Below are 25,728 nucleotides of genomic sequence, written 5' to 3' on the forward strand. Positions count from 1 at the left end.
ATATGAATATCCCATTCCGCACTTGTCCTCCGCTTCTAACTGCTTCTGTCGATCAGAGAACAAAGACCTGAAGCTACAACAAGGTATGAAAAATCTGATGCATAGTTATGTCAAGTTACCACTCGTTTTGGATACACAATAACCCAAAACGAAAATACTGTATGCAAGAGTATTTATAGCCTCAAATATATGTAAACGCCATAGAATCTGGAATATTCAAAGTGCACTCAATACAAGATGTACACCTGGACAATTTCGATTAATACGCCTATTGCTACAATACATCTGGGCGAATTTGGGTCCAGATATTTGGTTTCTGGGGCAGTCATCCCGATTCCTCGGTGAGTGATTTCCATTTGGATTTCGAGTTGGATCTTGACTCGATGCAGATCACAAGTTACAATTTTTGAGTCAGAATTTTGAGTCAGGATTTAATGCCGAGGCATGTTTAGCTTTAACTACGGTCTGCATACAGATAACTTTCGCCATGGCTTGCTTTTTGTTAGATTGCAATTATTGATGAAGGCAGTGCTAAATGCCACAACTATTTCCAATTAATTTTAGGCGCAACTTGAGTTATGCGTCAGTTCATTCCACTCGGAAAAGTGCATATACCCCCAGGCGACAGTTTGCATGTCCTGTTAAGCACCCGTGTAATAATAACTAGCAGTAATCAGAGATTATGAGAGTGCGTTCGACGCTCTCACTTTAATATATAATTATATATCGTAAATAAATGATTTCACTAGCTGACTTTCAACCTTCGTCTACTGCTAAAATCAACATTTTTGAGCAGCAACCGAGGTTTTACAGTCAGATATGCATAGTGTCAAAGTCCATGCTAGTGAAGAGGTCACGATTTGTTGATATGTTGCGTGACGCTGTCAGTTTCTGTAGTCATTCAAGTTTCATAGAATATTTAAATTACGTACATTATTCTAAGCTAGCATTTGCAGTCCCGTGCTCTTTTCGCGACTAATTTGAGTATTTCCCCTGATGAATAAAGTAGTCTTATGGATCTTGCCTTCAGAGTACTTTTCCACCGATTCCAAACAATAAAATTTCGACCGGATAAAGACTGAGCTATCTGTCGCGACTGGAACTAATCAACAAATGCAATCAAAATGTAGCTGTTCCCACGGTTGTCATCCCAAAGCCAAGTCGTGTAATAAACAAGGACAATTTCCTCAGATTGCGATAAATGCTGCCATCGAAGCGTTTAAATTCGCCAAAATCTAACGCTGAGAGCACATAATATCGAGGCGTACGGCGACTGAACAGAAAGAAGTCAAAAAAGGATCCATCGGAAAGACGAGCTCAGATGGCCTGCTCACATACTCACATGTTCGTCACATGTCTTATCACATGTCTTAGCATTAAACGGTACCAGTTTACTGGCCGTGACATGCCCCTGCAAAAATCAAGCGGGGTGGCCATTTTGGTGTCCTTACAGGAATGTGGTTTTTTTCAGCCTAGAACCGTGCACAGGGCAACCAACTCTGAAAAGCCACAGGCCAAAATTAGGTTTGCGTTCCACTTAGTCGAACGCAATTATAATAAGGTTTCCATATAACGCGCGCTCTGATTGGCTGAAAGTGCGTGCTTTATCAGAGAACAGAGCACGGGTTGATGACGGTAAGTTGGCTTTCAAATATTTGCGTCGGAATTTTGACAAATTTGCCCCAAATTAAACATCCCCTGTGATTCAGACAAACGCAATGGAAACGAGCTATTTGTCTGTAGTAAATATGGCTCACAGAGACCATTGGTAGCAACAGTAGTGTTAAAACTGTACTAAAATAACAAGTTTTGCTAGATTCCCGCCGACAAAACACGTAACGAAATAAACAAATTCTCAACCTAAACAGTGCTACGATAAAAGACATTATATTTGTTACGAAGGCAGAAATTATACTTAACAAGTAAAACAATGATAGAAAGCAACAATTGAACTGTCTTTGTTTATGATGAGAGGCTTTATTTTTGTAAAAATGCTCAATTGCTCAAACAACACTTACATGCAGTGTAGTAACGCTCGTTCTCCAGTCATCTCAGCGAAGTGAACCGACGAGTAGTCAGTGCAAAGCTTGCTCTGATATTCTCTTCTGTGCTCGGAGTAGAAGCAGTGGGAGCCGTTTAGTCTTTCTAACTTTTACGCTAGTTCGGCCAATCTTGCTGCATGCGGCTACAAGCCGTAAATAACTGTAGCTTCTTTCAAATTCAACTCGGCATTTCGCATTTTCATCCACAAGCTTTGAGTTCCGCGTTTCGTAATTTCCACTGGAAAAGTTCACGTTTCCATGGGCCACAATACGGCCGGATTCCTCTGAACTATAAACCCTCACCTGCCTTTAGATCTGTATTTAAAAATTAACTTAAAAGCGAACTTCGAAGGCATCGTTCTTCTCTCAAAAGCCGCTCAAACTACTCGAAACTGAAAGCTTAGCCGAAGTCTAGTTTGTGATTGACAGCTGTCGCTTCGTTAGCCAATCAAATTATTTGAACAATTCTAACAAGGATTGTGATTGGCTTGTTTTAGCGTGCTTTATCAGAGAACAGTGCACGGGTGACGCCACTTTTGTTCGTTTGGAAAATAAGGTTTGGTTTGAAAATCCAGCCAAATGCGTGGGGAAATTGTTAGATTCTTTATCATAAAACAAATAAAGAAGCCTCGACTGTGCTCTGTTCTGTTGTAAAGCACTTAGGAAGCGGTAGAGCACTCAAGAAGTGGGGAAAAACACTCGACTTCGTCTCGTGTTTTCCCCTACACTTCTTTCGTGCTCTACCGCTTCCCGCGTGCTTTACAACAGAACAGAGCACAGACGAGGCTTCTTTATTTGTTAATTACAGACCAGATTGGACTCAACTCTTGGGTTTTCACAAATCGAATACTGCGTTCTTTTAGCGCCACCCCCAAAACACGGACGATTTAATTTAGCTTTCAGGATTTCAGAAAACAAATTAACAAATTTAAGTAGTTTTTCATGCGTGTGTCCTGTTATTGATCATAAATTTCGTAATAACATTGTCATAGTAGCTGTGGATGAACGATAACAAATGGTCAAAATTGCCCACTCTCGCTCGTTGCCGCGTCGCTTAAATTATGAATTCATCTGTCTAGCAGCTTACTGGCAATGAAAGTTAGTTAATTAGCGCGCGAGAATTTCTGCAGTTATCGTTGAAAGGGTAATGTACCAAGTTGGATTCGATTGGTAAGGCTACGGCCGATAAATGACTGCAATGCCATTGGCAAAAATAATACTCAAACTACTCTTTAGCGCGAATTATAAACTTGAATGGAAACCACAGTTCTTTGTAATATTGGACGTTTTTGCACAAGTAGGCCAAGCTTGGTAAATTAGCGTCCGGATTCATATATGTGCAGTAGTACTGAGTTTACGCAACAGTCGAAATATAGGGTTTGTATTGGAAAAATGGTTCTATCCTTAAGCCTAAAAACGAGCATGAAAAAAGAGAAAGCAATCTCGCTTCAGGAGCGTGTTTCCTTGTCTTTCGAGAGGTTTCTAGGCCGGTTTATGGTCATTTAGGTGTCTTTTGTTTTAGGAAATACGCCTGAAGCAAGGTAGGTTTATTGTTATTTGATCCCTTTCATATTTTAAGGCTTATAGAATTCCAGTATAAATCCTTACATTTCAACTGTTGCGTATCCACAGTACTGCTGGGTCTAAATGCACTTCTTGGCTTTGTCTTGAATAACAATCAAACGTAAACGAAGTTTCTTTAACATTATTTTCTTTCATTGGGTCATAATTGTTGGGAATTATACGCTTTGAAAGGCAACAGGATTTGCTATTTGACACGCGCACGTGATGATTTACATATTTCGTTGGATTTTCTCGTTTTGTTTGTCCAGCTTATTCCGTTTGTTGAAATGCTTATTGGTAAATGTATTTAAAGGTTGTTGTGTCGACTAAATGAGTGGAATGTTATGGGAGCTCCTCTTTTAGGTTTGGTTTATGTATTAAGTTTTATAAAATACCAAGGATTTACATTATGCATCGAATTTAAAAAAAAATGTCATTGCTGCATCTATATTTTTGCTGATCAAACTACACGCTGATCGAACTACATCGCGAAATTCAAGGCTTTTCGTGAAGCATTAAAATAGACAGCTCACGTTGTCGGGATTGGGGGATTTTTTTGATCCCCCACAAGGAAAGCACCTTGCTGGTATATTATTACGTATGTGGTAACACACCAATCAGGCAGGCTCTTCGAGATAAGACGTGCATATAACTTACCAAGCTCGCAGTGTTTACCAGTGAACCTTATGGAGCATGCGCATTTGTAGGATCCGATTGTATTGATGCTCGTTCCACGGTTTTTGCAGGGATTTCCCGCCTTGCATTCGTTGATGTCTAGAGATAAATAAATAAAAGTCATGGAGGTAATATTACTGTAACTGTAATGAATAAATCGAGCCTTTCAATTGTCGCACCGGTCAGGTCATATTTTGAATAAATTGAAACATTTATTTCGTTTGAGTGCAGAAACAAAATAAAAAAAAAAAACATTTTTAGTCCAAAACCAAAATTGCTTCACAGCCAACGTGGTCAACGCTCCGAAACTTAATATCAACATACGAGGGACATATTTTTACTCTCTAGCTTCTCTTCACTTCTTCAACTGTAGAAACAGATAATTTACTCCGGCAAATACATATTCGCGAATATTATTTGCGTCAACTGCAGTTTATTTTGAAATCTCAGGATGGCGATGAAGCTTGTTTGTCTTACAATTACGAGCCCACCCAGGAAATTGAAAACAAGAAACAAATCAAGGCAAAACATTATCAATAACACGTATTCCATGAACGTTAAATAAGACATTGGAAATTATAAACATTTCTTCGAGACCTACATGATTTGTCAAGTAGTATGGAAAGATTTCTAATTCAAACAAACTATGTACAGCCTGTTATTTTTCTCACCAGTAACATCAACTGTTCCAACCGGCACACCGCCAGAATAGTCATTTGCACGGCACTTATACTCCAGAAGCTCGTAAATCTGGGGATTAATAATGATGATGAAAAGTAGTATAATTTGTAAACGGCAAATTTGTTTTGAATCAGTCCTTTCTTCGATCAAAAAGAAAGAAACAATCGGAGAGTACCGTTTTTTGTGTGTATTCGATTTATGAGTTGAGTTATGATTTATATTTTACTTTTTGGTATGTGGTGTCTGCCCCTTCGTGTGCCGCTCTTTGTGTAACACCAGGAAAGTAAAATTCACCTTTGCCGCAATTGGGCGGGATGCTTCATACTTCCTACACGTAATGGAACCGGAAATGTTTTTAATTTATACGAACTATTTGTATTAATTAATTAATTTTTTTGTTTATTACAGTTTCGCTAAGGAAAAAATACTCAATTTCAATAAGAAAACCAGTGTAATTTTGTTAATAGCATGGCATTTCTGAAAGATGTTGACTATACTCATACATGTAAAAGGTTTGAGTTTCCACCTAAATTCACACTTTATTCCTCACTTTATATCAATTTCCAGTTTAGAAAATTAAAGCGTACAATTGTGGGCTGATCCGCTGGTAGCATCGGGCTAACCCAATGGTATTACCTATTATCAAGATTATTACTGAACAATCTCGGAAAATTCCCGATTGGCGTGCGTCTAGTCTCAGTTTAGTCTATTCGCAGACAGTTTCCGGAAGCCGGTAATGCAAACTAGCACGCAGACAATAAAAACGGCTCAAGATGACTCCAAAACACAGGAAATTAAGCCTATCTATGATTTTTATTTGCAGTGCTTAGGATACACGTGGTTTCACACAGAAAAGCAAATGTCAACATGTAACAGTGATACAGCTTAACTCAGTTAGCAATGCAATACTGTTTTATTTGATCATCGTTCAATTATCATACAGATTAATAAAATCAGAAAATATATAATTAGTTTGCCTAATTAGTTCCTATTTACCTTTTTTCTTATTTTCAGTTTTTCTATGAAAACGTTATTGCAATTGGGTATATAATCATTTAATATATATCTGTTATGACGAACTCACTCGAACATGATATTTCCCTGGTGCTTTTGGAACCTTGCCTTTTCTTGTGGCACACTGGGGCTTGCAGTGGAGATCATACCCCGCGTTAATGTACAGTCGCTTGAACCAACCTGGCGTGAAAGTAGACTTGTCGAATACCTCTTGAAAAATAGATATCCTTCAAGCAATATTTGTAACAACCTTTCACAAAGGTGAGGATAGAAAATGTCTTAAGTCAGAAAATAAGCCATTATTGTGATCAATAATAGAAGTTTTCCTTAAGCCGATCCGGGAGATTGGCCGACATCTGCGGTGGGTTCTGTCCACCTTCACCAATACCGGTTGTATACTGTGAAATTTAATTTTTACATTCGTTCAAAATGGGTTTCCGGGGGGCTTCATTTCGGGGAGGAACGGAGGAGAGGGAGGGGGATATGTATCAAGAGGAGAGGTAGTGGCGCATCATTGGAGGGCACTTTGCCTCCGAGCTGTAGTGTTAAGGTTTTGGGGGAGGGGGAGGAGGAGCAGGTTTTTTGAAATTCTTGGTAGGTATCTTACTGAACTTCTGCTCACGCGGAACGTTCAGTCCATGCCGCCTAATTATAAGAAACTTTTAAACAAACAAACTTGCAAATACTAGTACTAAAAAAACAAAACTCAAAACCGGACAGTTAGCCGATTTATAGGGACTGTTTTTTATCGTGAACTGAAAGGTATGCTAGGAGAAGGATCGCTCCCCATACCGAGCCACACGGAACGATGCTTCGAAGGGTTCCTCCATATAAACATTTATTCAGTAAATGTGCACATACCTCTCACTGAGATTGTGCCTCCTTGTGGAGCGGTAAAGGTTTTTGTACTCTCCAACCAGAAAAGTGGATCTAGAATGCAGTAGATCAGTTACAAATTAACTACATGTTAATTCGCACAGTTTAATTACTGTTATTGAATAATGAATGATTGTTGAAGATAGCTTTGTCCATTGCATGCTGTTATAAGTATGGTTATTAATAACTAAATGAGGAAGCTGTTTTCTTAAGCGTGATACCGTTCTCGGGTTTCATAGCTACGTTGGATGATAACGTAATAACGCTTTCCAGTATTTTTCAGCACTTTAATAATACCTCTTTTTTCAGTCGATTCTACCATAATGGCATCAAACAAATGCCTAATCACATATGAACGAGTAGTGGCATTTTTTCGTAACAACAAGCTTTATAAGCTTTTAACTCCAAAATAAGCCAGGTTTTATTAATGCAAGTTAAAAACAAATTAATATAAAAGCGAAATATTTCATTGAACAAAAGGGATGTCGTATCACATTGTAAAAAATACAATATACAGGAAAAGTCCACGAAATTTGGAGAACATTAAGATGGCTCAAAACAAGTTCCAGCACTTAGATTTTGATGAGTCGTTGTAACAACTCTTAATCACTTGATGCTACAATCATCGTATCAAAAAACTGCCATCATTGGTGAACATGTTGTTATCATTTTCGTGACACAATAGGTTACCATAGCAGCAGTATGAATTCCTAAAGACACCCTTAATTACAGCTTTAGGGGCTTATATTTCAAAAACGGCACGATAAAATTTTTCAACTTTTGATAAGCATGATAAGACGCAACGTTTAGCAATGTTTGAAAAAATTCTGTAGGTAGGGTTCAGAGCCACCTTAAATTTTCGAAAACTTAAGGTGGCTCTGAACCCTACCAACAGAATTTTTTAAAATTTGCCAAAAGTTGCGTCTTTTCATACTTATCAAAAGTTGATAATATAAAAAAATTCACCGTGCCGTTTTTTAATTATAAGCTGTAAAGCTGTAGTTAACGGTGTTTTTAGGAGGTCATACTGTTGCTATGGTAACCTATTGCGTCACGAAAATGATAATAACATGTTCACCAATGATTGAGCAGTTTTTGATACCATGATTATAATATCAAGTGATAAAGAGTGGTTAACGACCCATCAAAATCTTTGTGTTGGAAACTGTTTTGAGCCACCTTAATTTACCAGCGTTGTTGCGGGCTTGTATTGGGGCCCGTTTCTCGAAAGCTCCGGAAAGTTTTCGGGTGCGCAAAGCCATTTTTAATTAATATGTTTCTAAAAACAGAGAAGGGTATAAACCTGAAACTTTTTGTATGAAGAGAACCTCTCTTCACATTAGGAATACGTGAATAAACAAGCTTTGTAATCGTAGGGTTTGAGATTTTGCTACGGTTTTCCGGGTGCGAAAATGTTTCGGAACCTTCGAGAAACGGACCCCTGGATGGGTTTAAGGTGGTACAATGTGATATGCCATAATCAAAGAACAGTACACAACATTCAGTTTTACGAACAGTGAGTAATGGTCACTTACTCCCAACATCCACGGTTCCCAGCACCATTCCCTTCGCGTTATCAGGCACAGTCCCACATGTATATTCTAGCAAACTGTAAGCCTGTAGGAAAACCAATTTTACTGCAATTTTAATACTTAGATGAAAGTGTTACATAGTAAGAACATAAATAACAGAGATAAAATCTGGAAAGAAAATCTCAGGTAGAGGAAAAAATTATTGATGTCGATCAGACCAAGAAAAATGTTGGACTGTCACGAAACGAAGGGCTCATGCACAATGTAGAACTACACATTCCCTGTCTTTTCCACTTACCCATATTTTGTAGCTTCCGTACTTTTTCGGAGTTTTAATTTTCTTGCTGAATTTATACTTCCAGCAGTTCCACATTTTGTCAGGATTTCTCTCGGTTCTAGGCACATGCTGGAATCACTCACGTTCAAATAAGGCACAGGTATGCAGGTCGGACAATAGGCAGGTTTGCAAAACTTCAGATAACCTAGCAATAAAATGTACCAGAGCAAGCTCAGTCATTTTGCTTTACAAAAGAGAAACAGCGATGTAGAGAGATCGGTCCTCGATGTATTCTAAGAAAACAGGGGGAAAACTCAATGGCTTATCTGCTAAAGCCTAATTAATTGTGTGACGTTTATGGGCATCTGTAAAACAGCCACTCATTCAAAATTAATCTACGCAAGGAGACTTGAAAATGATGAAAGATGAAAGAGGTTTATGCGTCATCCTGACTAGCTGGTAACTGGCTACGAATTTTCGCCTGTAATCGAAACCTGCAAAAAGCCACCGTATGGTCTGCTGCATTGGTTACCACCAATGTATAATATTTCATACGAAAGCAAGCCCATGAACATTTTTGCGGCTGTCTTACCATGAAGTGTTATTTTAGTTCCTGGTAATTCATGGACGTTTTTCGTTCCAGTCAATTCAATAATTTCGCCTGAAAGAAAATAAAATACAACACTGATCGTTAAAAGTGGTTTATTTTTGTAGGAAATATCACGCCTACCATTGTTTTTTTTTTTTATGTTGCTCTTAGATTTGCTTAGTACATTTCATGCAAATTAATTAACTAGCATGAAAAGTTGCCATGGTTTACCCTTGTCCTTCAACTTAAATTGTACACCTAATTAGGAGCTTTAGATTTTTACCCATGGACACTATGTTAGTTCCTGCGAGCTGTCTTGTTAGCAACAGGCTACTAATAAATTTTAAAAACAGGACAACGCTTTTCAGTTTTAACTTTGTATTTCAACAGTAACGTCCTGCGAGCTAAAATAACTAATAACATTTCTCTCCTGAATTGTCCCGACATCCGTCATTACTCTCATTACTCCGAATTATTTTCGCGAGCACTTCAAATTGGCTTGACAGCTTCAGTTGGTTTATGTTTAGATTAGTTCAGTTTATTTCATTTTTTTTTTGCCAAATAATAATTTCATTTATAAAATAACAATCCATATGGCAAGTAAACCCAGTGAAGCTAATTTTGCTTTTGTAAAGAATTCACCTTCTTTTGACAATATTATAGTATCTCTATACTGAGCAATTAATGATACGAACCTTTGCCAATTTCCACCGAGGCTGTATGGCCTAACCACACCACGAAAACGACGAAAAGGAACATCGTCATGTCTATATATGCAAAAATGTAAGATGGCAGCAACATTTGAAGCATGAATAGCCAACAAATTTAAAGTCGAAGATTTTGGGCCAAAATGGTCAAAGGTAATTGTTACGATTTTTGGACGGGTAAACTTGGAAGGCAGCAAATTTGGATTTGCGTCAGATATTCGCTTTTAGGTCTGACTGCGGTCTTTGTTTTCGATACAACATTTTTGTGCGGTCTCAGATTTACAACAGTCACTCTCAACTATATTTCTGGTAATTCTGAGTGGTAACATTACAGTGTTTTCTATTACTGATTAATAAAAAATTATACTTAATGAACTAAGACTGAATGTAGTATTCTGACCTTTATCGAGAGATCGTGGAGGCAACTTTAGTTCTTAGTGGACACAGAAGCTGTAGACCAGTATAAGCTAGCACAGGAGGGTAATGTAGCAAGGAAGATAGTGTGCGCACCTTTATATCACAAAAGAAGTTATTTTTTATTAGCGGTAACTTCCTCCAGAAGGAAGCTGATTAAACTATAATTTATTACACCAAATAAATTGTGTTGCAATTTGCTCGGTCAAATAATACCTTCATTTGCGAGATAATACATCCTTTGTAGGTTTGAAACTGTGAAAAGGTGGTAACGATTTTCTAAGCGTTAAAAAGAACGAATTTAGTTAAATATTATAATAGCAAATGAAAGCAAAAATGCGTCTCTAAGACATTGATGCTTTAGCAATTAACCTAGTTGTTGTTGTTTTTTTTAAAGGAAGTTTGACTCTCAGATCTCCCTTGAATAAACGAAAACGTTCAAAAGTTATGAATAATAAGGATTCAGTGCCAAAATAAACTCAATTATGTAGTAGACGTTTCGGGTCTAGCCCTTCCTTAGTGCTAAGTTTAGTTTTAAATCGAAACAAAAACTAAACTTAATACTGAGGAAGGGCTAGGTCCGAAACGTCTGTTAGTAATTGAGTTTATTTTGGCACTGAATTATTATTATTTATAACTTTTGAACTGTTTACTATGCAGCCACGGATACTTTTGGACTACCAACATTCAATTATTTTTAACGAAAATGTGCCTAAGCGTAGAACTTTAAAAGCGTATGCTTTTTTTAACAAGTTGCACAGGAAAACAATAATTTTGAGTTGGTAATTATCCTAATTCTTTTTGCCTAATTCGTGTGTTATCGAGCTCTGATTACAGTTGAACACTAAAACTACATAGTCACCGCAATCGATGCATCGGTTATCTGACGCTTGTCTAGATACATTGAAATACTTAAATGAAATTATCGGGAAAGAAGAGGCACACTTCTCTTGATAAAGAGGTGGATGCTCAAACCAAACTGGTTATCGACATGATGTTATAAATTTGCACGAGGCAAATGTTTCATGTTTTAACAATTAATTAAGGGGTGTTGTTGAAACTACATTGGACGGATGTCTTAACCTTATGTATAATGCTAGCCATCGAATGATAAAGCAATACAAGTTTAAAAAAATATAAAGCTTTCTACTCATATCTCACAACAGCGCTTTTCGTTCTAAGATTGGAAATTAAAAGAAAATAATGATGAATAAACCGATCGACTTGCAGTATTGCAACAGAATGAATACGGCCTTCTGCCTTTGTGAATGTAGATAAGTGCTAAGTTAAACAATAATAATATTAGCCTTTTTTTTCTTTCTTTTTGTCAATTTTATTCAAATCAATCGTTTTGGTGCGAGTTTTGGATGTTTACGTTTTCTTTGGTAGCAATGTACGCATATATAAACACAGCTCACACGCTGAGAATACACACAGCTGGGAAGTGGTAAGGGCCATTTTTTTGTAATTTATTCATTTATAACTTTAAATTACAAATACAGAAAATTCAAATGAAAAATAATAATTATTCGTTAACCTAACCAAATACACTTCCCTATTAATCAAATTTTATAACACCCATCGCCTCAAAAAAAAGATCATTAGAAACTGATTTACATTTACATTGTAGCGTTTTAATCGGTAAGAGATCCGAGGCGAATTTCACTGCTCTTTTGTAAGTGTTGTTTTTGTTGTTGTTGTTGTTGTAATTTTTGTTTAAAATAAGGGACATTGAACTTAATATGTTCTTTCTCGCAGTCAATGAAAGTGGCTGTAGCTCCGGCGTTGACGCCGACTGTGGATTAAAACCCACTGGGACTGTTAAACTAATGGAAACGTTTCAGCGAAATATTAGTGTGTTGTAAGCCATAGTATGTAACCATTCAAAAAAAGCTGTAATCTCTATTGGGGAAACCTTAGTCTCCGTCAATGCTTAAATGAAAACTATAGAGTTAGGCTTCCATGAAATGTTATTCTTAGCTTGTTTTCTTACTATCGACGTTTTCTTTGCTCAATGAAATTGATTCTGTTGTTAACGCCAGTAACAATGAACAAAACCCTTCACACTGCATTTGTTTAAACAGCTTAAAAGCGACAGGTATGTAAAGAACGAACGCAAACACACCATCAATGTTATTTTTTATTGTTTACATAAGAGCGATGAAAATGTTCAAAATAGATTAGCATTGAAAGCAGATGGTTAATCATCACAACGCGTCAACGAAAGTAAAGTTTCTTTTATGGAACAGAAACTATTAATAAAGGAATACTAATTGTTTAGCTGCTTGTCTATCTGGGCAACGTAAGTTGAACACCTTAGTCCCCGGCTATTTCATATTATTTAATTGTAGAGGGTCCACAAATATACTTTTTTTGCACATGGTTTTTGGTGGTATGAAAGTTAGTAATTTCAAATGCTTTTGGTTCAAATAACATAAAAATACGTCATTTCACCGATTGATTTATTTGAAGCTTCGTGTGACACCTAGTCACAAAAAGGCGGGCAACAGGTATCTGATTGGATGGCATTTGTGTAACTATCAACCTAATTACTTTTCGAGGTACCCAATACGCCCCCGCTCATTTAAAAAATCACCTCCTTGTGTACATGATAGTAGCAAAACAGATAAAGAAAAGTAAACCACAGCGAATATTATCAGTAAGTATGGAAACGTTGTGATTAGCTTGGTTATTGTTTCTCAGTGTGTTTGAAAATTGTTCGTTTAATCACCTCATGTCGGGAATAATAACTGAATTGTAACTGTACAAAGTATGAATCTATCTTGTGAAACGCGGGTTTAAAACCTTACAAGTTTTCAAAGAACTATGCGGTCATTAAGGCACCCAGACTTTTTGCAGTTCTTTGAAGCCAATTTCTCCTTGACAGTTGCAATCAAAGAGCCAAAAATTTCACCAGTTACTACGTCCGCAAGCTTTGCACATGTTTGAAGTTAACTGGTATCTAGCATGATGCCTTCGCTTAGCAATAATTACGTGAGAAGCGATCCCTCTATACGATATCTTTGTTTTAGATTAGATTTGCGGGGTCGTTTTTCGGATGGTTGCACTTAATGAACTCGAGGCTTTTTTCTAGATGTGCTGGGACGTTAAAGGCGTTGACGAACAATCATGAGATGTGCTAGGTTGGCCCATTGGTGTTAGATACGATGGGTCGTATTAATATCTAGGGCAGATTTGTGGGTCTTGATGTGATGGTAGCACTTGAGCAAACCGGTGTCTGAGGCGATGAAGCTTTTTCGGACTAAAGGAGGGAACTCATTCCAAAGGCAAATGTTCTTCCAAATTGATTTGATTCTGTTCTCATATCTCTTGACCAGCATGCGGGCTACCCGTTGATTGGTGTTGGAGTCGCTAGAGGCATTGAAGTCAATGCCATTGTCCACCACTATCCCCGGTGATGCCGTCCATCGGCGAAAGATTGGATTTTAACTTTAGATTTTAACAGTAGTTCCAGGCTTTATTTGAAATCTAAAAAAGCAGAGACTCCACCTTTTTTTCCAAAAAATAAATCAAAGCTTGCTAAGCCTGAACCTAAATTTAACGGTTACTTTAGGAAAGCCGAGTACAGAAATTTTTTTGTTGCTGTTTTATTTTCAATAACATAGTTTTAGCACCTAAATGTGAAGCGGTGATATGATAAAAAATGCGTAAGTGAAAATCAGTACTGAAAAATGATCACTTTGAAGTCGTTTTCCCAGTCTGGAAAGGTTTGACGGCTGACTGGAGTAACTAGACAACAAAGCACTTAGCGATAACGAGCATACTAGGAAGACTAGAGGGGAAAAAAAAAGATTGACTGTCTTAAAACTAACAACGTAAATAAGTATAAATTATATGGCAACGAAGCCAAACAGTTTCCTCTTCTACCCCCATATTGAATACTGGACTTGACTTAACGACTTCACTTAGATGGAACATGATCCTAAGAAAGGTACCCTTTGATAAAATCATATAATTTACTTGGAAGGTATATTAATATAAACCTTAAATGGTATTGTTTTCAATTTACCCCCAAATAAGTAACAAAATGAACTATTTGTCTCTTTGAACACATTTCCCAAGGGAACTTTATCAATACCGCTGTGAGATAACAGAGCAAGGACATTTTTGAACACACATATCCCTAGGGAACGCTATTAATACGGTTCTGAGAAGGCTAAACAGGGCGATAACAATTTTTGTTGCAAGGATGTTGTGGGTATTAACTGGAATACGTCTCAATTTTGTTCTTTTGTTCGGCTAAAATAACAAAAAAAAAGGGAAAACATGTAACTCACGTCAAAAGTCTGTTTATCTATGCTGTCTTTAGGGTTACAGGTGAACATAGTTCTGGCTCCTAGGTATACATTTTCAAACTTAAAGAAACTAGTGCTTCTCTTAGTAACTATGTATGCCTTTCGCTCGCTGCATACTCATTCTGCTTAGATTTATGTAATATATTGAATACTTACGGCTCTTTAAAGAGCTCCGTGGTGATCGAAAGCATACGAAAAAAAATATTTACCTTAAACCACTTTACTAACTGATAGTTTTAATTAAAATCGTAATTCCACGCCCTTATGTCATTTGACAGCGCTTTCACTTAAATGCACCGCCATTGTGCTCAAAAGAAAGACGTTTGAGCAGATTCAAGTCTAGGCAAAGATTCCTGTGCGATTAATTGACGTGGCTTAGCAGCATGGAGTTCGAAATGTCCCCAATCTCCAGGCCAAGACGGCGCCGTGAAATCCTTCTCGTCGTGTTACTAGCCGTTTGTTTTGCTGTTTGTGGATTTTTAATTGGATATTTCGCCATGAAAGCTGGGAAGGATGCAACGAAATGCCAGAAAGATAATGGTGGAACTAACCCAGAGCGGCACTCCAGCAAAGAAAAGTACCACACAATGTTTCAGAATGAAATAAAGGCCGAAAATATTGAAGATAACCTCAGGTAAGAGATCGCTGAACGTTTCTTTCCTGTACGTTGTGAATGGCTATGTTAATGACGTTTGATGATCTGAGAGTATTGAATCTTGAATCCCAGCAATAGTTTAATGATTACATACACAGCAGCTCGTTTTCATTTCTCGATACTTTTGACGGTATGAGACCATTTTTTTTTTTTTTTTTTGCCCTTTTTACTCAGGCGACTTCACGTCTATTTGTTCTTCTAGTCGTTATCAAGGAATTGATTCCTCAAATGTGTCTCTAGAGGTTTGCAACGATTTACAGAAAGCCACTGTGTTGAAGAAAATACAGAATACAGAAGTCAAGCTGAAACATTCCTTTTATCGGTTTAATTGAAATGCTTGGTTCACAACTGATCAGTAATTAATCCTGTTCTCGAAGGCAATCGAAAGCCTGTTTGCATTATTTTAACAGTTTTGGAAAGCTAAATAGTTTGCAAGCTATGGTAACGAGTCCATAGAAAAATACTGAACCACTTGTAAATCGTGATTGATGCTTAGAATGAGTTGGACTTCGACAAATAAACACGGAGCCGAAAAACAATTAAAGTATGCACACTGGCTTCACGCGTTAGGCACATAAAAGTGTTCAATTTATTCATAATGTAAATGTAACAAACTAAGGCCCCGTCCACACTAAGCCCCAGGAATGTGAAAACGTAGCTTTATTTCTACGGTTAGGCTTATCGTCCACACTAATCCGTCACGAAAACGAAGCGTTTCGAAGACGCTCTTTTCCTGTCACATTTTTTTTTTCCAAACAAAGATCTAAAATGATCAGTGATTGTTGGGTTTTAAAATTCTTCCGGCGAAGCGACTGGACGCAGCCCAACGTCAGGATGCAACGTACTTCGGCAACAAGAATTGTGTAGAATGTTAAAATATTCAACAAGTTACAAGAAAGACAAGTTGTGGTACGTGCACGCTTTGGAGAAGACTGTTGACTTCGTAAACGCACCATCGGACATAAAAAAATTAAGTTGATACTTGAGAAACCCGATCCAAAGTGAAAGCCTAGTATTAATAACGGGTCATATGTAAACTTACATGATGCTTACTGATAATCGAAAGGTCCCTGCAAGTAACCAACAACATTTCTAAGAAACGGTTCATGCTTAGTGAACGTTTAATTTATCGGGAGTTTCGAGGGCATAACAAAAGCTATGAGTTACTGGAGGAAAAACCGTTCCTCAGCCTAGCGAAAAACTCACGAACGCGTCCGTGACTCTATAAAATCACAGCTAAAAATTAATCACAAACCGAAATGTACTTTTGTGATAGGAAATCCGTGCGCACAAATGAGGATTACGAACCCAAGATTTTGTCACCTTCGTAGGAAAAACCTAAAGCGTGCGCCGGGAAGTAAAATCTAAGTTTCTTTAGCGGATAGTAGGGAAATCACACTGAACACAATATTTCTGTTCCATTTCCGACGCTTTCTGAAGCTTAAAAATCGAACCGAAAGAGTTCCTTTTCACTCAGCACTTACAGAGGGAGGTTTAAAAAGTTTTAATTTTAGCTTAATTAGAGCAAGCTGTAAAATTGCTCACTGCGGTGTTGAAGTCATTCTATGGATAGGCGTACGTCCATTGAGTCGTGGATGCACCCTGATGTTAGCCCTCGTGGTTCACACGATAGCGACATAACGACATGGCGAAACAGTAGCAGCGACATAATCATTTTATGCCGGTAATGTGAACATTGATATAAAGACATAATGAAAAGATCGCTTTTTTTCCTTATGTCGTTTTGTTCATACTGTTATATTGCCGTTATGTAATTACGTCAGTATGTTCACACTGCAAGCATAACGATATACAGCGTACTTCTTATGTCGTTATATCGCTAGTGTGAACAAGGCTTTGTTGCTTTAGACCGAACTGATTTACTAGCCATATTCAATATAAAACTGTAACAAGCCAATTTTTTGTTTTGATGTGCAATACAGGTTCATCACCTCTGAACCTCACATGGCGGGATCCACGCGCCAACGGGATCTGGCTGCATATTTGGCTAAAAAATGGCGGAAGTACGGTTTTGACGTGGTCGAAATGCCTGAGTACAGAGTGCCTCTCTCCCTCTATCAGAAAGACAAACCTAACAAAGTGGAAATTATCGTCAACGGAACGATTCAATCAACAATTTTGGGTAGAGTGGAGGTAAATAAATGGACAGTGATAACCATAAAAAGTTAATTTAAACCTTCTGTTTAAAACTTCTGCCTTCTGCATAAAAGGAAATGTACTTCCCCCTCCCCCTCCCCCTCCCCCCCCCCCCCCATCCCCCACTTTGGTAGGAAGGGGTGGGACAATGGGATGATAAACACCTGCAGTTTTACCAAAAAAAGGCAGGGAAGGAGGACCAGTACTAGTTCTGCAAAGAAATATATAAAAAAAAATAACTGCAATGACGTACGCGTCAAAATGCAGTTGCTATGGTCACAGTGATGCCAAATGCAGTGCAGCAACTTAACAAAAAAACGTCAAACTCTGTTGACACCGATTTGTTTTAACACCTTTACTGGCAATAACTTTGTTTTTATTTCAATCATGCAGGTAAGAGCTGAACCTACAGCAAGCAAGGTATTTAACTATACTCCATACTTTGCATATTCACCAAATGGGACTGTTGAAGGCGAACTTGTTTACATCAACAGAGGATGTAAGAGTGATATGGACCGCCTAAACAGTACTGGTGTATCTCTGAAAAACAAAATCGTCATAGCAAGATCGATTTTCTCTAGGGTAGGTACTATAGTTCTAGGTTGATATATGGGTTCAATTATATGTACGGTATAAGCTGCTGAAAACACCCTTAATTTTAGTTTAATGGCTTGAGACGCTCTTAAAGTGTTCAAAAATTGAATCCGGTTATGAATCTGCTTGGAGATTTGTTTTAAACTTGGCGAAATATTGCATCGGTTTTGAATTATGGGCTCATAAAGTCAAATCTCAGCGTGGTGTTCAATGGGTCATATTGTTGCCAAGGCAAACTTTGGAGTCACAAAATAAGTCATGGTTTGCCATTGGACATTTGTTTGATATTATGATTGTAGCTTCATCTGGAAACTGATAGCAGCATTGATCCATCAAAGAAGAAGCGCTGAAATTGCCGGAAACCGTTATGACCCACTTTAAATGAAATTGCGTTCAATCGGTTAATATGCTAGTAGTCTTTTCTGTTTAGTGATGAAGCTGGATCTGGTTGGCATTACTAGTTGATTTATTGGTACTTCGTCAACAAGAAGGATAATTTTTGAGAAGATAGCTTGTTAACAAAGAGATTACCATTTTTTGTCTTCATCAAGTTTGAAGATTGACACTATTTAAGGACGGTGCCTACTAGATACAAAGCTTTTTGCGCCAGGTTAGGACCACGCGGAAAAAGTAGATCTTTGCAAGGATATCTCTTTTCGAGATAATTAGCCTTGAATCTCAACAAAAATGCTGACATCAGCATTTTTCTGAAAATAGAAGGAGAGGATGTTTCTTCACAGCTTTCTTTAGAATTCGCCTTTACATACAGAAAAGCAAACACATTTATAAAGATCTGAAAACTACATGGGAAATGGTAACATAAAAACCATTTTTGCTATGTTTTTAATAACAAAATCGTTGCAACAGCACTTTTAGCGTCTCTGATAGTCTTCCTCTGTCTCAGCTAAAATACAGTCTAAATATCTTTTGCTCAAAACCAGAAACTAATCACGTGATGAATAGGCTTGCCACTTCCATTTCATAACATAAAATATAAGGGTAACCACGCGTTTTTTAACGTTATTGATGCTTTTTGAAACGTTTTACGGTGCCCGTTACATTTTTTCCTGTCACCTCCCCAGTAAGTAAAACATTTGCGTATCTCGCACTTGTTTTGCGCGCGCACTACGCCATCTGCAGGTACATGTACAGTTGAATTTCAGTATGATTTTCGACAGATGGCTAGTTTTTCAGCTGGAAGACCTTAACAGTTCGTGGTTAGCGATATGCTGCTGTTCTGGTGTTCCTGGTTTAAATATAGGTTCATTAAATTTGATTTGGTAACAATAGGAACAATTTTGCTTTCAATTTAGTCGTCTTTAGCCGTGTACTTGGTAGCGTAGTTGATTGCGTCATGTCAACCCAGCGCGCGCGTGGCGCTTAAACCATGCCTTGCGTGATGCGCAGAACGTGTGCGCACTAACAAAAGTAGGCACTGTCCTTAATAAACACACCGTGACCGTAAACTTAAAGCTAAGGACGATAAGTGATTTGAATACAGCAAATAAAACTCATTTTTACGGTTTATACGGCAGATAGATTACGCGGTCGCTCTTGGTGCTGTTGGAGCCCTCGTCTTCCCAGAACCTCCTCCATCTGGACCTGATCCTAACGATACCTATCCTAACACGCGCTGGACGTCAGGCGAAGCTATCCCCGAAAGACCAGTGGCTGCAAACTGGGGTGATCCACTTACCCCAGGAATGCCATCTATTGAGGGGATGTACCGAGGACCCATGAATATGACCAAATTGGCCGCCATACCAACGCAGCCAATCTCTTACAACGACGCCCTGTTTCTGCTGAAGCAGCTTAAAGGTATATGACAAACACGTGTTAAATAGCTTTGATTTTAAACGCATGCTTTAATCGATCTTTTGTAACCGCACAAATTCTTCCAACATGTAAAGGGACTTAATTGAGTGTCGCAAAACCAAAACCAAGGTAATCACAACGGTCAATCACAAAGAACACCCACAATCCAGTGAGCCAAAAAAGGCCCGAAGAGAATATCCATGTAGCTAACGGGAAGTGCTGCAAAACGTGTGCGAGCGAGTTTTGTTTGTTTGTTTGTTTGTTTTTTGTTTTACTTCTAATCGGACAAAGTGGAACAAGTTATTTTAAAGCAAAATCGATTAGTGTAGCATTGCAAAACCAAATGATGATGATGATAATAATAATAGTAATAATAATAATAATAAAAATAACAGTAATGATAATAATAATAGTGATAATAATAATAAGTAATAGTTATTGGACCGAGTGGAGTACAATTTAGGGAGTAATCGCACGAGTAATTTCAAGATAAGACGAGCGCAAAGCGCGAGGCCCATTTGAAAATACAAGCACGATTACTCCCTCAATCAAAACTATAGCAAAATTCTCGAACGTGATTGGCTATCAGCAGCCCGATTTGAGCATTAATTGGACAGTGTACGCGTCATGCTTGTAATTGGACAATACGCGTCATTTTGCGCGCGCTGCTGTGGTGTACTTTGTTCAGTAAACTGCTGGGTTTTTCAGCATTCATAACGACGTTTTAAAGTCGTTCAACGATCAATCAATGGTTTGTTCGTTTCTCGAATTTTGTCATAGTTTTGATTAATTGGTAACAGGACATCGTGTCGTCCAATTCAGTCTGTAATCATACTCGTGATTAACAAATCGGACTCCCGCTTCGCGGTCGTCCGATTTTGTTAATCACTCGTATGATTACAGACCGAATTGGACTCCACTCAGTCCTATAACCATTATAGATTGTACGACATGAGGTCCAATTACTAATCAATCGTATCTATAAGAAATTTCGGAATTAGAAATATTCTTTGGGAAGTTCTTTTGAGCGAAAACGTTTCTAGCGTTTTCCATAGTTTTGAAAACTGTAGGAAACATTACGAAGGAAGCCATTAAAGCGCGCGTAATTGACGTGAAAATTACGTGGGTATCCAATTATAGGTACCCAATTACAAAAGTTCAAATTGGATACCTGTAATTGGACACCCACGTGATACGCGCCGATTACGTGACCAATAGGCGCGCGGAGAACCAATCACGATCGAGAGTTTTGTTATAGATACGATTATAATAGTAATAAGGAGGGTTAACACTTAATAGCAAAGGTTAATAACCTTGTGGCCCTAGGAAAATAAAACTACAAACCTAAATTGAGCAATACTATGAATACAAATATCTTGTTATCTTATTATCTTGTTAACACAAAAAGTAATTGTGTAATTAGAGTACAATGTAAGGCAAGATTTGTATTATCAGTTGTGCAGGCAGAGTATCTGTAGTATTTGTAGTGTGTAATCGTAGTGTTAGTGGTAATCGTAGTGTAAGTAACGGTCGCATTGTAAGTAATGTCAGTAGTGGCGTAAGTGATATTAGTATTGTAAGTAATGTAAGTAATGTAAGTATTGTAGGTAAGGTTAGTATTGTAAGAAGTCTTATTAATCAGTTGTGTAAGTAATGTTAGTATTGCATGCAATAGTTAAAAAAAAAAAAAAAGTATCGGGAGATGCAGCGGAATGTTTTGATTAAATATGTAAGCCAAGTAAAAAAAAAAAAAAGAAAAAAAAAAGAAAAAAAATGAATACAAATATACAATAAAATAGAAGTTAAAAACCTAAGATTATGAGAGACGCGAATAGTTAAATTACAATAATAATAATATAAAAGGTAAATTCTAAAATGATCTAAATGTTGCTGTGCTGTGACGATCGTTTTTAAGCACAGAGCGAGTTTTTGCGACACGAACTGCAAAAACAAAATTGCACGATGGTTTGAAGATATGAATTTTATTTTCTCGTGTTAATTACAATATTTTACCATTCGAAAATAAAATTCATATTTTCGCGCCGCCGTGTAATATTTTCTATATCCCTAGGTTTTCACTGATCTTAGTCTACCGTGTTTTCGTGGCTCTGTTGGTTTTGTTATTAAAACTACCTCTTCAATTGCGATAATTATCAACCGGCGACGTTCTCAGTAATTCAAAACAAAAACAGATCATAGATATGTGTTTTGAGTGATTTTATGCCTAAAGGAACAATATTAAGCCATAAATTATAATTTTTTTTTATAATGAACTCTATTTCCTCCACTCTCTAAAGTCCAGTTTTCGTTTGTTTGGCCAGTTTTCCAGCAATTGAATCTTAACGTAATCACACCTGGTAAAAAGCCTTGGAAATTTCTTCGGCTTACCTTTTTTTTGTAGAATAACATGGCGCCGTCTTTCATTAATCCATTAAAAGTTTCAAGAAACATTTTCCACAAGAAACAAAATAGACTAAAAATAAACCTGCCTTTGTGCCGTCGAAATTGGGTTCCTTTCGTCTGTCAGAACTTGATTTTGGCAGTCAGTTATAAAAGGGCATATGCCGATTGGGAATAAAATGATTATTCGAAGAAACAATACGTACGTTTCTCTAGACTTCACTTCTGAGAACGACCTTAGCATTGAAACAGTATATGCATTTCTCCGGTTTTCAATTTCTGAGAAAGACTACCGTGTACCATTCCAATTAATGGTGTATAGCAGTACTGCCAATCATTTCACGTACATGCTGCAAAAACTAGTGTGAAGTTGGTACTGATTAGCCATCGCGCGTCTGCAGTCCTGGTGAGTGTTAACAAAATAAACCAAGCTATCCGCTAGATAGTGATAGTGATACTAACGGGCGGACCAGGATTTATCCCAATGTTTATTTATTTGTATTTATTTGTTTATTCAGTAATTTATTTTTGCAAACAAAAAGTCTTGTCGTGAACCAAAGTTCCCCAGTAGATGTGTTAATATCTTACATGAAAATGCCGATTTCATTTGTTGCAGGCGATAAAGTACCAAAAGAATGGCAAGCAAGTTTTAATGTTTCCTTCGGTTTTGGGCCGGGTTTCATCGACAATAACACCACTGTGCGATTGCATGTGAACAACATTATAACCGAGAAATCAGTATACAATGTTATTGGTACCATCCATGGTCGCGAGGAACCTGACAGATATGTAATAATCGGTAGCCATAGAGACGCGTGGTTTTTTGGGGCCGCTGATCCTTCGAGCGGCACAGCGGCCCTTATGGAAATATCACGGGCAGTCAGCAAAATGCTTAAAGAAGGATGGAGACCCAGAAGAACCCTGAAGTTCTGCAGTTGGGGAGCAGAGGAATTTGGACTTATTGGCTCTATAGAATGGGTAGAACAAAATGAGAAGATTCTGCAAGATAGAGCTGTTGTTTATTTGAACACGGACGTGGCGGTTGGTGGCGATTACGTTTTAGTCAGTCAAAATTGTCCACTTCTCTCAACGGTCATTTTTTCTTGGGCCAAGAAGGTAAAAGATCCAAATGCACATGGCAATAAAACAAGTCTGTATGACATCATGGTTGAACGAAACCCCTCACGAAGTAATCCTGGGGAACCTTATGTTGTACCATACAGCTATTTCAGTGACTATTATCCATTTTACATGTACTCCGGTATACCTTCAGCAGATTTTAGCTACTTTTTCGGACCTGGTAACCCAGTAACACTGTATCCTGTTTACCACACTCAGGAAGACAATTTCTTTTGGATGAAAAAAGTCGACCCGGAGTTTAAATTTCACGAGGCCGTAACGAAGTTTGAAGGCGGACTTTTGATTGAATTGGCGGATTGTCTTCTCTTACCGTTTGACGTTACTCGTTACGCAAAGACACTGATAACAGCTTACGAGGAGCTTATTAAGAAAATGAAAAACCCAGGCATTTCTACTGATTACGTTCGTAAAGCTCTTTATAAATTCAGGAATGCCAGTCAAGCTTTTGATCAAGCAAAGTCCAAGTTAAATCCAGACTTAGCCAGCCCATTACGTTTGCGCAGGCTCAATGATCAAATGGTACAAGTCGAGAAGGCGTTTATCAGTTCTTTAAAGTTGTCAAGAAGTTACCTTATGAGGCACGTGTTTACCAGTTCAGGTAATCCTTTTCCAGGGGTCACGCAAGCATACCTGGCAGGAGATAGAGCCGAGGTTGAAAGGCAAATATCGTTAGTAGTCGAAACAATCTCTTCTGCTGCGCAGATCATACAGCCAGAAGCATCTGCTTAATACAGCAATTCTTGACACACTAAGCACTTGATGACTGGCTCCAAGGGAAACAGTCAGTTTTGTTTCCCCGACACCCTCAATGTTCCCCGAGGCGAATGTCGAGGGGAAACAAAACTCACTGTTTCCCGCGGAGCCAGTCGTTAAGTGTTTTGTTACACCTTACAACTCAAAAATAGAAAACAAAACTGCAAAAAACCGTTTGCTTGACGCCGACTGGCACACAAATTTGCCGCAGTTTCAAGGAACACAACCTCATCACGAGCGAGTCGAAAGTTCAAGTTGTTGTTTCCCTAGGGAGCTGATGAGATTTGACCAACGACACGTGACATGTTTTCCTCCAATCGGAATACATTTTTGAGTTGGGAGGTATAACAAACTGCATTGTTAACTTAGGAGCTCCGTTTTTTGGCTGGCCTAAATCTATATATTAACTCTATTCAGACCGGGCATTGTGGTCTTTTAACTGGGACCGAAGGGATACAGAGAGAGGGGGTGGGAGGTTTGGAACTGGGCGCACCCACACTATAAAACTTAGAGGATGCATAGCAAGTGTAAATATGTTTCTTTTGAGCTCCGTTACATGTAATGATGACGTCACTGATTGATCTCATCATTATCGAAGAGCACCATCCCGGTAACCGATAAAGAAAGATCAAGTTCCTTGAACTATCAACGAAATATATGACACCAGCTTGTTTCCACACAAATTTCCGGAAAAAAATTCATCAAGTTTGGAGTTTATTGCTTCATAGCTATTAAAGATACTTTTGCTCAAAATTGGTGGGGGCCTCAAAAGCCCTTTCCTCCCTCGGTCTGCATAGGATTAAGGAAGATGGGCTGTTTTCCGTCCAGTCACGCAGGACAAAATATCTAGGTAATTTTGGCTTCATCAATCCGTTTTAAATATATGTTTTGCCCAAAACTTTGGATAATGATCAAATCATTTGACTGCAATAACTATCGCTGCACCAATATATATTTTATTTTAGAAATGCTTTTGTTGGTGCATGTCTTAAGTTCATATACATTTCATAGCGTTTGTGAATTCGTAATTGCTCAACTGTAATATCAGGTAACAGTAGCCTTTTTAACTATAGTTTTTTTTCAGCAAACTGGCTCAGGTATCATTTTTAGGTTAGTTAAAATAACAAAATCTCGTTATGTGAAACGAAATAAATAAAGCCAACATTCTTGCATATTAATGGCACATTGCCTTCAAAAATCTGCAGATAACACGAACCTTCACAGCTGCGGTTGAACGAAGTAGTTGTTTATCGGGGTATCAACCCCTGGGAAGGGGAAACGAAGGGAGGTGGGGGATGAAGGGAAACAAATGAAAATGGGTAGTATGTGATCTAGGAGGGTAGGAAGATAGTAGTGACTATACTATACGTCAAATCCCGTTAGGCTCTGTTACTTTATCAATGAAGGGTTCCAAATTTCAACTGAAGGAAACTATCACTTGGAAGGTAATTTCCAGGGGTACGATAGACTAAACCAAATAGCCATGTACCAACACTTTAAACCCCACATACATCCGATTAAATTATGT

At 38.0% G+C, this 25,728-nt stretch overlaps 1 protein-coding gene across 2 annotated transcripts; it reads left to right on the forward strand.

Moving 5' to 3' along the window:
• Window positions 1-25,372, forward strand: LOC110042104 (putative N-acetylated-alpha-linked acidic dipeptidase). Of its 2 annotated transcripts, none has more exons than XM_089284599.1 (6): window positions 1-83; window positions 14,965-15,320; window positions 17,285-17,495; window positions 17,892-18,080; window positions 19,628-19,910; window positions 22,924-25,372. In XM_089284599.1, exons 2-6 carry the CDS (start codon window positions 15,070-15,072, stop codon window positions 24,174-24,176), a joined length of 2,187 nt encoding a protein of 728 aa, XP_089140725.1. In that variant the 5' UTR covers window positions 1-83; window positions 14,965-15,069; the 3' UTR covers window positions 24,177-25,372. The 2 variants fall into 2 exon arrangements, with proteins under 2 accessions (XP_089140725.1, XP_089140726.1); XM_089284600.1 differs by lacking the exon at window positions 1-83 and adding an exon at window positions 12,967-13,029.
• The last annotated feature ends 356 nt before the right edge of the window (window positions 25,373-25,728 follow it).

The sequence above is a fragment of the Orbicella faveolata genome, unplaced genomic scaffold, assembly GCF_042242905.1.
Source record: "Orbicella faveolata isolate gen_17 unplaced genomic scaffold, um_ofav_v1 contig_13, whole genome shotgun sequence".
In the NCBI taxonomy this organism is placed as follows: Eukaryota; Metazoa; Cnidaria; class Anthozoa; order Scleractinia; family Merulinidae; genus Orbicella; species Orbicella faveolata.